The 12974-nt window shown below is 35.7% G+C and overlaps 1 protein-coding gene across 3 annotated transcripts in view; it reads right to left on the reverse strand.

The window, feature by feature from the left end:
• CCSER1 (coiled-coil serine rich protein 1) overlaps positions 1–12974 on the reverse strand; it is a 530723-nt gene that overhangs the window by 214525 nt on the left and 303224 nt on the right. The window contains exon 9 of one of the 3 annotated variants that reach the window (XM_062493842.1): positions 11379–11405. The exons of the other annotated variants lie outside the window; for them this stretch is intronic. Within the exon in view, the coding sequence (XP_062349826.1) occupies positions 11379–11405 (27 nt within the window). Of the gene's footprint in view, positions 1–11378; positions 11406–12974 lie in introns of those variants that run through there. 3 annotated transcript variants of the gene reach the window in all.

The raw sequence follows: 12974 nt of genomic DNA on the forward strand, positions 1-12974 counted from the left end.
GGCACAGTGAGCATCACTAAAGCTGGTGTCACCTCTCTGAAAACATATTGAAGAGAGCAAGAAAAAACATCAGGATTCAGAGAAATGAGGGGGGAAAAAGTGAGGGAAAAGCACTCTGGACCTCTAAATCAGTGAAGAAGAACGAGAAGGTGTTCCAGGGACTGAAGAAGACATACACACTATGGAGAGAACTGGACTGGAGCAGACGGATATGTCCCGAAGGAACTGCAACCCATGGACAGCCCACACTGGAGCATCTCCTCAAGCACAGTAAGACACTCAGTCCCAGATCCCAATAAAACCAGGAAAGTACAAATGACACAACCCCTTAGCCCTGGCTTGAATTCACTGAAATGTTCTCATCATTTCCAGAATCCCATAACTAACATTATCTATGACTTCAGCTCATTTTATATTTAGAGTTGCAATTCAGCAAGCTTCTGACACAGAAAAAAAATGGGCTTACTTCTGTCCAGGTATCAGAATGATTAAAAATTCCTGGATTTATTTTGCTGTACATATGTGTGCGTGTGTGTGTCTGTATACATCTGAACCAGTGTCAGGGGAATGTTCCACAAGCCTTCAAAGACACTTGTGACGGTGGGATATGAGCAGATGCATGAAAATGTCTGAAAAGCCAACTGTTCATCATTAGTCTCACAAGTTTTGTTTATATTCCATTTTTATTCATGTTCGATTTCTGTTCAATTACTTGAGTGTTTTTCAGGCTAGCTGGATGCTTGCAAAACACAGAATCTCAAAAGCTGACTTCATTGAAACCTGACAGAACTACTGAATTGCTACCATTTGCAAATTTTACCTCTAACTGGTGAAACCTTCTTCTTTTCATGCTCTTTGTTTTTGTAATATCTGAAACTTGGCAATTTCTTAGGGGTTCTCTTGGCAGAATTTATTCATAACACAAAAGGACTCCTGTAGCAGATTTGTCTCTGCATTGATTTTTTTTTTTTCTCCTGAATCATTTCACAGACTGGAAAATGAAATAATAGACATACACACAGTTATATTCACAGGAATGCTTTTTAATACTTGCACACTGGGAAGCTCATGTATTTGGTGCGTGCACCTAGAATTGTTTAGTATGTTTCAGATACGAAGATCCTACTCTCTCCATCACCTGTTTCATGCAGTTGTACTTTCCCCATTCTTTGCTTAAAATGTAATGTGTCAGTCCAGGTGATGGCGTATCTCTCCAAATATACAATGGTATGCATGCACCATTACACAACAGAGATCAAACCCCTCTATTTTAGTACCAAATACAAATCTACCACTTAATTTCATCATTAAACTTATCATGAACAGCACCACCAAGCTTTTCCTTGGTGTTTTTAGATGAATTAAATTCTCCCTGAAAGTAATGAAGCTGGTACTGAATATAAAGTTGTAATATGGTATCTAATTCATGCACTTTCAACTCCAGCATGATTTAATACATGCACACAAAAATACATCTTTGCAAGTTTTTTTGTGTAATGCATTTGATAGTAACCAAACAGAACTTTTTTTTCCCCTTTTATTGCTGGTATCCACTAGATTCTGCTATCAATTTAATGCCTTTTTGTACAATGCAAAATAAACATATTACCACTTTCCAAATCTCATTTATAATATTTTCCCTTCATGCTCCTTCTTGCTGTTTTATCATTAATGTTAATATTCTGTTGACTCTTAAGAAGTAGAAGCTTCCATTACTAAAAATGAATAAATGAATACTAAGAGAGCACTGTTTTGAAATGAAGGCTGAGTACACAGCCTGGATATAGTTCTCACTGCAGTTCTATTGAGGAAGAAATAGTAATAGGTCAATGAGAGAAATGGCACTTTCTGTTTCTTTAGTAAAACATCTATTATATACTGGATTTATCCTTCCAAGTTGGAGTACCCACCTAAAAGTCTAAAGCATACTGAGCAGTTTAAACTAGTGAAGTTACCAAATAGTGTAAATATTGATATAGTGTAAAACCTAAAACCCACTGGTTAAAACTGCATAAACTCAGTTTCAAAAGGCAGTCTCACTTATCTCCTATCTACTCAAAACCAATGAAATTTCCAGCTCTTTCACGGTACCTATGCCCACAAAAAAGTCTTAACGATGCTACAAATTATTTTAAATGGCTTCCATAAACATGATAAGCTACAGGAATTCTTTATTGCCCCAAATGCACATTGAGTTACAACAGAATAGTTCCTGTGCCAGTATTCTCAATATTCTGTGTGCTTTCATATTGAAATAGCTTCAGAAGATTAAACCAAACAAAAAAAAACCAAAAACCACTAACTGAAAAAAAAATCTGCCTTCAATTCAAGCAGGATATAACCTTTTTGCCTATCTACAGTAGCCCAGATTTTTTGAGACTTGTCTGCCTTTTGACTGCTCATAAATGTTAAAATCACTCTTGTTCCTTCTCAGCCTTTCAGCATTTATCACAGAATATCTGCTCTAGCTGCAACATTTTTGCACCTTTGTTACTTTTAAGTCCATTCCTCAACCCCTACTTTTCCTCCTGTGCTGTACTAAACAGCCTTGCCCTCGCTCATTCAGAAGTCCCCGGAGGAAAAGTTCAGACAGCAAACTCAGGTTATCTGGAACCACTTGCAAAGCATCAAATGGAGACAAACACCGTGTGCTAGTTAAAGTAACAAGCCTCTGCACCTGTTAAATGCCAATGCTCAGAATGAGAACAAAGTATTTTGCCAATACCATTTTAGCACTGTATCTCTGTTAACACAGTGCTCCCATTGTTTGGAACAAAATACAGCCTTTGGATCAAGCTAACAACGTCGGAATCATTTGTTTTTGCCCGATTTACTTGGATATTGACAGAAGACTTTATTTTTGAATATTTACAAGATAATTTAAAAGGCAGTTACCAAATGACCAGGTTACTATCACCCTTTTTGCACCAGCTGTTCAGCTTTTTATAGCTACGTGGTACAACAACTTCTACATGATCTACCTAGCAAGGTTTTGGTGGTAGGGAGGAGGGCAGGGGCTGCTTTATCAGCAAGATATTTGTATCATACCAGTACCAGTAACAAGCACTTACTCTGTGAATGATCTTCCAATAACAAGAAGTCCAATTAATTACAGACATTTCAAGACACCAGAAGCTCTGTGGCTATGAAGTCACTCACCATCAAAGGAAAGAAACGTTTGGAGCATGGTAAAACCAGTCCTAAGGGTAACAGAGATGTCATATGAAGCTGAAATCAATGGTAAGAGCAAGGTGCACAACACATTAAGAAACATATAATCCCAACTGGATTCCAGAATGAGGAGAAAGAAATGAATGTTACTATCAGACTCCTACAAGCAGTTGTAATAGCAGACTTCCTGCAATGCTCCCACAACTGAACAGAAGCCACTGACCTTCAGATCGCAAAAGGCTGTGCAAGAGTGAGCAATGAAATACATCAAAGAAGGAGACAGGTACTAGGAACATTATATATGTTTAATTTATGACTGTTTGAACTAGATGTGCTGTATCACTCTCTACTGCAATAATATTTAAAAAATAAATTGATTAGACTTTAAAGACTTTAATTAAACTAGCATTAAGTTCTTGCCTGTGCATATGAAGTATTGATTGTGTATCCTTGAAGTCTGAATTGTATTTGTCAGTCATTATTTTTTCCCAGGTCATTAAAACGCCAGGTGAGCAAATTAGCAAACTGAGTAAAATTCTATTGGTTCATACTACTTTATAAAGTTAAAGAAAAATGAAAATTAAACAAAGAAATTATGAAAACAGGTATTGGAAATTATGCGTAATTTCATGGGAAAGTTTAAAACCCAACTCTTACACTCTACCCCAAAAGCCAGCGGGCTGGGTTCAGTTTTGCATTGAAATGATGGCTGCTTGTAACATCTCTGTGATGCAACAGATAAGAGAAATAAACCAGCTCTCTGAGTCTTCTAAGGCATTATTTCACAGACTTTGGAGGAATAGGTAAAAAGCTTCTTTATTCAGACAGTGAAACTTATTTCCTTTTCATTGGGATCCTGAAATAATTTTTTTAAATTTCACTATTCTTCCTTCATTAACTTACACAATTTTTCACAACCCTCTCCATTATCCGTATATATTTCAAGTGAAATACAGTTCTCTGTGCCAAAAAATCCCAATGAGAAATGTTCTCTCTATCCTCTTCCAAAGAGCAGTATCTGACAAAGACTGAAAATATTACCATAATAAAGAGAGTGATGAAAAAAGAAAGCATGAAAGAGTGATGAAAGACAAAAGCAAGAGGTAGGCATTTCTGTGCTTAACAATTATTACAAAAAGGATTTTTGTCCAAGGAAAGAAGGAAGAGTGGCTACAGGTGAAGTTCAATAAGGAAGGTGAAGTTAAGAAGGATAATATGCACATGCTTGCTTCTGTCATTTCTTTAAATTATATACTTGTTACTTAATTGCTTTTACAAGATTACTTCCAAAAATACAGTACAACCTATGCAATTATACACACAAATTCCAGGCAGCATGACCAAAAGGATAGGACAGGATGCTGAAGGACCACTGTAAGAATCAAAGTGAAGGCAATGTAAGACTGAGAAACAGTAGCATCATGTTAAGTGGCACAGAATCAGCCAACATCATGCAACATCCCCTATGAAGAAGATTAATTCCCTTTAAAGACTGGTATGAACAATTATCTGAATACTTTTCTTTTCAGTTTTGCTCCACTTAACTGGTAAAATGTTATTTTTGAACGAATGCAGTATGTTCTCTCTTTGAAATTAAAGCTAGAGGTTCTGAACTGTTAATTCAGTTGACTAACATATTTGTATTATATGAGTTGAGTAATATGTTTGCATTATATATTATGAGACCCGACTGAAAAGGCATAATAAAAAGACGAAAGCATTTTTTTCTTGCTAGTAAGAAGATATATTAGGAGAGAAAGATAAGGAATACTGCTGGCACAACCACTTTTTTATCTTACCTGGTAAGGATGGGTGTAGAGCACATCCTGGTGAATCAAGTCCTTCCTGGGTAAAGTTACACTGAAGCAACTGACAGGGGTGAACTTCACTGGTTTCTTTCTCACCTAAACTTGGAACTGCCCTTCCCCATCCACCAACCCCACCACAAAAACCACGATCCACTCAAGCAGCACAGTCATGACCAGCAAACATAAACAAAATGTTTACTTTACCCCCATTGATGCTCTCTTAGCAATATCCCTTAGAAGCCGCAGGACAATTACACAAGAAGTAGAGTAAAACTATGATTCCAATGGATTAAAAAATCACAGTCTGTGTTTTTAGGATCAGCTCTTCTCTTTTCTCAGATAAAGCTGGGTCAATTCTGGCCTTTTAAAAGCTTACCAAATACCCTACAGAAATATTTCTTGAATCCCACATAAGAATTATGTACATCATTATGAACATTTACCAGATAGACCACATATTGAAAGGTCCTGACCCTGCATTCACAGTCAGTGCAACAGTAGTATTACTGGAAAAGGAAAAATACAGGTTTTTAAAAATAATGGTTTCCTCAGGTTTCCAGACCTTGAAGACATATTTTTTTCAATCTCAAGAGACAAGGATGACTGAAGGATTTTCTTATATTTTCTTACTTGCAGTGAATCAGCAATGGACGATTAAATGCACAAAATTGTAAGAATAATTTTTATTTCAAATAATAACTGTCATAGCTTACTAATAATTTATTCATAGATACACTTAATAGTGAAGATACTGCCAAAAAAAAGTGATGTTTGGCTGTTCATAATACAAGTATTATCTAAAGCAGTAGAATTTTACCAGCAATGGTAACTTGCAGTTCATTTCATATACAGCAGTATTTAGTGATATCCATAAGTGCAGAGTGTCCAGATGTTGCTTTTTAATTTAATAATGATGGGACCAATGAGATGCTGATTGGTTTGTAAACTAAGCCTTCAGAACATGGAGAGTTCCACAGGGCCTTTAAAAACAAACAAAACAAACAAACAAAAAAAGAAAGAAAAGAAAAAAGAAATGAAATTAAATGAAATCTTAGTGATGCATGGTCTGATGGCAACGCAAAGTAAACGAAAAATGACTGTTTCTGCTGTATGCAGTCATGCAGGTAGCATGTAATAATAAAGCTTCTTTCACACTAATGATCAGCACAACAATGAATTAAGTGACAATGCAGAGAAAACCAGAGGAATATGATGGGTCAGCTTGTGCACGACACAGTTCTAGTCAGAAAATTCTTATGCACAACAGATGCCTTGTGTTACTGGAAAAAGATCACCAGACTGAATTGTGTTAACAGAGGAAACCTACATGCAACATGCAAACAAGATTAAAACATTTCCACATTACAATAAAACTGTGTAAGTAGATCATACTTAATTAGATTATGTAATAAAAAGCAGTCACCCTAAGTGTACTAAATGTAGCAAAACCCATACACATTGCTTATAATGCAGTGGTTATCCATGCTTGTTTTATCAATTTTGTTTGTTGGTCTTTTCTTCAAGGTGAAATCAAATTTATCTCCTTTTTAAGAAAATATACTCAAGGCCTATTGCAAAATGTTGCCGTTTCTTAGAATTTTTGATTGCTATTTGGTATATTTCACTAAATTCCCAGTTTATTCTTTTGAACAATATCCAAAAGGTTTAGTGCTGCTATTTTTAGCCCTTTTACAAAAAGACACTGCAAGTATTCAAAATATTGCATGAACAGAGTCAGCAAGATATAATCTGGTGGACAGCTTTTTATTTCAATCAAATAAACCTACTCAAATATCCTGTTTGTCAGTGTTCTACTTCCTTCCACCCCTAATATAACAGGTCAAAGTGGATATAGTAAGAACATGCTGTTAATTCTAGGGATAGCTGCTCACTTAGCTTCTACTGAGAGTAGTCATGAACTGCTTGGTAGAATCTTTACAACAGAAATAACGCAACTCGAACATACTGAAAATACGCTACTGCAAATAAATTTTGGTAACTCATACTCGTAAATACAGCACAAAAATTAAAGCAAGAAATGAGACAGTGTCTAGATGGATATATTTAAGTGAAAAAATAAACTTCTGCAGAAATCTAAGGAGGAGACAGTGATGGAGCTAAAGCAGAAAAAGTGGGAAGAATTCTGTCTGAACCCAACAAAACTTCTAGGATGAAAAATTAGGAATATCTGAACAGCCTTCCTTGCTTCTCCCCCTATTCCTCTCTCCCATCCCAAGACATCTAAGCAAAAAAAAAAAAAAAAAAAAAAAATTAGCAAGTTTGGTATATACTTAGAAGCACCTCGTATTTTACTGCACCTTCAAAGCAAGATAGCAGCAGCATAGCTGAAGATAAAATGACAGAAGGATAAGACAGAAAAATGTACAATAAGTAGAAAGATTAAAAATGTCGGAGGCAAGAAAAACATTTCACTGTTATTGAAGTTTATACTAAAGGAAAACAGTGGTTTTTAAAGATCCAGAGACTACTAGTATTATAGTAACTTCAAATCTGTGAGGTAACTCAGTTATATCATCATATTGCTACAAACATTTAAACAGCACAGAGCTTATCTATACAAACATCCAGAAGCCAACTTCTGCATGCCATAAATCAAAAGTGAAGATCATTCATGACAATTGAGCATCACTTCAGATATCAAATTTCATTGCTCTTTACTCCTAGAGATGGCAAAATTAAATGAAGAATACTCTGCTGATAATCAGCCACAGAATGAGACTGTCCTTTTCGTATGGCACACCTCAGTTTCTATTCCAGAACCCATTTACTGCTGAAGTTTATGTGAAAACCTGTTATCACTTTTCATATAGCACCACAAACACCAAACCCTCAGCACAAGCATTTATCCTCCGGTGAATATGGCACCAGTAACTTGAATTCTTTTTCCCTGTCATGAGCAGGTGCAACAATACATTCCTGTTCATGACTTGGTGGTTAAATGTAATTCAAACACCAAGTATCTAGGGGTTTGACAGTGAAGCAATGTGCTTTGTAAGGGTTGGTGGAAGGCAGTCATTAAAACCAAAAGAAGTATCATCCTAGTTTGACATCATCAAAGTTTGATAATTTGCACACATAACACACCCTAAAAGATGTAGATTTTGAATTGGTATTTTGAAGTTCCATAGTAAAAAATGGAAATTGGACATGAGAATGAGAAAAAATGAATGTTCAAGGAATTTGCAAGAAAGAATGTAGCACATCAAGAACAACTTGGATATCCAGATATGAATAGGCACACAGATATACAATCAAAGCAAATACTGAAGTGGTTAATGGCTGGTTTGATTTCTAAATGTATTTTTAAAGAAAGCGATTTTGCATTAGGGAAAGGTAGATTATACACAAGTTTGTATTATTTCTCTGTATATATTAGACAAAAAAAACAGAGACAAAATAAATAAATGGAGAAAAATAATCTAGTAGTAAAACACAACAGCAGATGGGCATAAGTTTCCAAGTGAAGGAGGGGAGGCAGAAGTAGGATGTATTTTCCAGCTTAGGTGACAAAACACAGCTCACTTCACGCTGTAACAAAACACACAATACTTTGGGCAGGAACATATTCAGATTAGACTGGAAAGGTCAAGAAGTTCAAGCAGTTCAGTATTCTGTTCCCCTGCCTTCCTGAAGGAGAGGACACAATGCAATGCAGTCCCTTTACAGTATCCATAATCCATGCTGGCTGGCTGCTGGGGAGGAACAGGAGCACAGCAGGGAGGTGGAGGGGAGCAGTTACAGCACCCACCTCTGTGTCTTCCACTACCTCCTAATCAAACACTGAGGCTCTGCAGAAGGCAGTGACCAGGTTTTGAGAGGTTAAGGGAGACATGCTGTCCAAGGCAATGCATAGCAAGCTACAAAACAAATACCCTAATATATATAACAGTACAAATTCTGATATTGCAAAAACAGCTGATAAAAGGCCACACTTATAAATCCAGTGCAGGTGATCACCGAAGAAAGGTAACTTTTAGCTGTAGCTGTGCAAACCAAACTGCAGCAGATCGACAGTGGCAGTACACAAGTTTGTTGTCTGAGACATCAGAAGCATCATACAAAAGTTAAGGATCACTACACTGGAAAGAACACTCATTAAATGGGGAATGAGTGTACAACCAGTCCAAAACCTGTTTACATCAGCTTTACTCTCAGTATGAAAAACAACAAACAGAACAGGAGTTCTGACAGGTGAAACCTATAACATCAGCGGAAGGCAAACACAGAAATGACATTGCAGAAATCATGTCACCTCTTAGGAATTCCTACTTTGTGGAGAACTAAATTAAGTACAAACTCTTTTAATCCAAAGGCTGATAAAGATTGACAGAGTGGTGCTGAGTTGTACTTCCCTTGGTGACAGAAATAATAATTGTCCTGTGATTGTTTGATTCTGTTTTGAGACATTTTAATGAAAACTAATCAGCAGTGGCACGTGCTGCAGAGTGCTTGTGTGATGCCTGCATGATACTTTAGACTGCCTATTTTGCTGGCGGCCATTATTAGATTTGTATCCCTTGACATGATCTTGTAATCAGTCCCAGTGCTAGTTGACTGCATCTATTCCTCTTCCAGTCCATTTTAGTAACCCGACCAACATGAAAAATTATTCCTTGATCTCTCAATAAAAGAAAACTTTGCAAGAACAGGAAGGTGAAGGAGATTAAACTGGCACTGATTACTGAAGACACATAATTAATTTATTATTTAGCAGTCTCCCATCAATCTGTTGTGCACATGGTTCTTTCTGCACAACTCCCAACAAGTTCTAAATGAGTCTCAGTAAACATATTGGAAAACAGAATAAATTTAGGTCTATCATAAGATGAAGATCCCTTGACATGCTAAGACTAGAAAGCAACTAATCTTTATGGAAACCCTGAGTCCCTTCCAATGTCTTCCCTGGAATACATACAGTAGTTGTGTTGATATTTTACTTTCCATTTCCAAAAGTAGTAAAGTCATAATGTTAATCACTTAAGGACACTGTAGCATTTCTCATCATGGAAGACCATCGTTCGTCCTTATCAGAAATTATTTTAAACTTTATGTTTTAATTCCATAATGAAATTTCATATTAGACCGTTTCAATTAAAAAAAGACATTAAGCAGTTTGCTTTCCAGTTCAAACAGTTCTTTATGAGAAACATTATCTTTACTGCTACAGATTTTATCTTCTACTTGCTTACTAAAACAGTAGTGTAAAGCAATTTCTGCTGAAAAATCTCTGTGTGCTCTATGGGAGAAACAAATCAGAGATCTATCAGAAGTATTATCCAACAACTGAAAGGTACTGCAGGAGATTGCATCATCCAAACTTCACTGATCACCTTGATGGTCAGATTCTGACTGTAATTATCTTATAGCCACTAACATAAAATACACTGTAACAACTGCCATTCTGGTAGCTGCTCACACACTCACCCAAAACATTCATTCAGTACTGTTTATGGTTTTTCAGAGTAGTCTACAAAACAGGAACATTTTCACTCTGAAACACTGCATTTCCTCCTCCTTCACCCATTCCTTCCTAAATATAGACTCGCCTCCAGCTTTTTTTCATTACTGTACACCCTACGGACAAAAGGATTAATTCCTCATCTAAGTCAAAGTCAGAACTTCCATTTACTTTTAATGACACATCTAAATGAACTCCAAGGCTAAAGAGCTCTCTCAACTACTGGAGATGTCCAGAAGTCAAAAAAAACCCCAAGCAGTACTTCATTTTGGGGACTAACCTGTCTCAGGTTTTTTCAACTGCAAAACAGGTAACTTTCAAGATTACACAATGGAACAAAAGAATATATGAGAATATAAACCAAACCACTCATAAAGGCAGTGCCTTAAGCATTTCTGAATTATTACACTGTGTAGTGTACATAAATATTTTTACTCCATGTATGAAATAATGCTATGCAAATTCCTGGTAGCACTTTTATCCAACTATTATTAGCGTCTAAATTTGAATTAAGGAAAAATAAGAATGGGAGGGTGCTTTATTTTCTTATTGGTGGTGGTGATGTTTGGTTTTTTAAATTAAAGCAGTAAATTTATAATGATGAAATGATGTTAAATTTTCTGCTTACCTCTAAAACCAGATCTGGAGTGTTCACTGTATACTATTCTCACAATGTGTGACTAATGGGGAGAAAAATACATCTTGTACTTTCTGATCTGTTTTGTATTTTTCTATTTAATCACCTTTCATATCAGCACAAAATTCCTGTAGTTGTATACACTTACTGACATCCTGAATAAAATGATGTACAGATACTACTTGCCACAGTTACAACTTGCTATTTAAAATCTCATGCAAAAGCGAAGAATGTAAATGTAATTGTCACTTGGATTCAACACAGTTGAACCAATCACTAATAGCTATCCTTCACAGAAAATCTGCACAATCTGATAAATAAAAGAGAGAAAAGTTTAAAAAATAATACAAGAAGTGTTAATACTGTTTATTTGTACATTCCTCCTGAGTTGTCCTCATTGTGAACATAGCAGGCTTGAGTTATTTCTGTAAATTCATTCAAATTTATCTGCTTTCAATTCCTTGCAACAGAATTTTCACAAGAACTCTATACCACATAAATACAGATGAAGCATTGTTTCATAGAAAAACATTCAACATTTCCTTTTATTATTGCATCAAAATAGCCTGTATGAGATAATACATTATTGCAACCAGGACAAAGTAGGAATTTTACCAGGGAAGTCTGAAAAATATGTTCCACTAATTGACGAGAAAGATGCTAAAGAAAAAGATTTAGTTAATTTATTGCTGTTATTATGACATTTAACACTCAAATCTCAGCCAGAAAACTGTACCTGTTTGGGAGAGGAGGTTCTAATGTTATTTTTTACTCCCCACCAGACTCGAAGGGAACACAGACTGGAAAAAGGGAAAAAAGATATAATCTGCTAATAGCATTAATCCCTGCAGCATGAGTACTCCATATTTGAGTTGGTAGAAAACAACTGAATGCATAAGTCACATACCCTTTAAAAAAAAAAAAAACAGCAAACAACATAACCTAAGAATAAAGCAAAAAACAACAAAAAATAAAAAATCCCCCAAACTTCACATATTTCCTATGGCCATTTTCAGTGGAAGAATTTTATTTAACACCTAAGGTATAAGAAAGTATTGTAAAGGATAATTGGTCACAGAAGAAGTGGACATAGTATTGCAATACAGAAAAATATTTTTAAATGTTTTTGAATATTCTGGATTTTTCAGCAGTTAACATATACACACTCATAGTTTCAGTAAATCCCACCAGACGTAACTTCACAGACACAGTAAAAAATAAAAGTTCATGTTTGGTAACCCACAAAAAAGAAGTTAGTGCAGAGAAAACTTTTCATATTAAAACATGACATTTTTATGTTTCTATCTTCAGAAGACAAAACTTTAATGCTCCACTGACACATAACTAAAAGGGAGGTTTCAAAGCCTACTTCAATTCCAGAGGTCTTTCCATGAATTTGAGTCAGCATGTTAATCTATACCAATGCACAGCCACAGCACTACTTTGCAGCACAGTTTTTAAGAACTATCTGTGCAAGTCACAGAATAGAACCATGCTAGATATTCCACACAGGAGCATTCCTAATCACAGATTATTCAAGAGGCTCATGTAAACAAAAGAATCTCTTACACATATTCAAGCAACATCCCACACAGAATACATTCCATTACAGGAAGTGGGGAAATGGTATTTCTACAGTTATGGAATCTTCCTAGACTGTGTTCTTGCATGAGGATACACACCATCAATACACATTCTAGGAGAAATTCTGACAGATGCTCTTTAGGAAACAGAATTTTAGCATCACTTGGCAAGACTGTACTTATTCCATTACCTTTCAAATTTCAAATCTTGTTTGGACAGCATATTACAATTTTAAACATAATAACCCCATTAACTGTCAGTAAGTGTGCAAATAAATACTGAAAAAAAATTAGAA

Source organism: Cinclus cinclus, chromosome 5, assembly GCF_963662255.1.
Source record: "Cinclus cinclus chromosome 5, bCinCin1.1, whole genome shotgun sequence".
Taxonomy (NCBI): domain Eukaryota; kingdom Metazoa; phylum Chordata; class Aves; order Passeriformes; family Cinclidae; genus Cinclus; species Cinclus cinclus.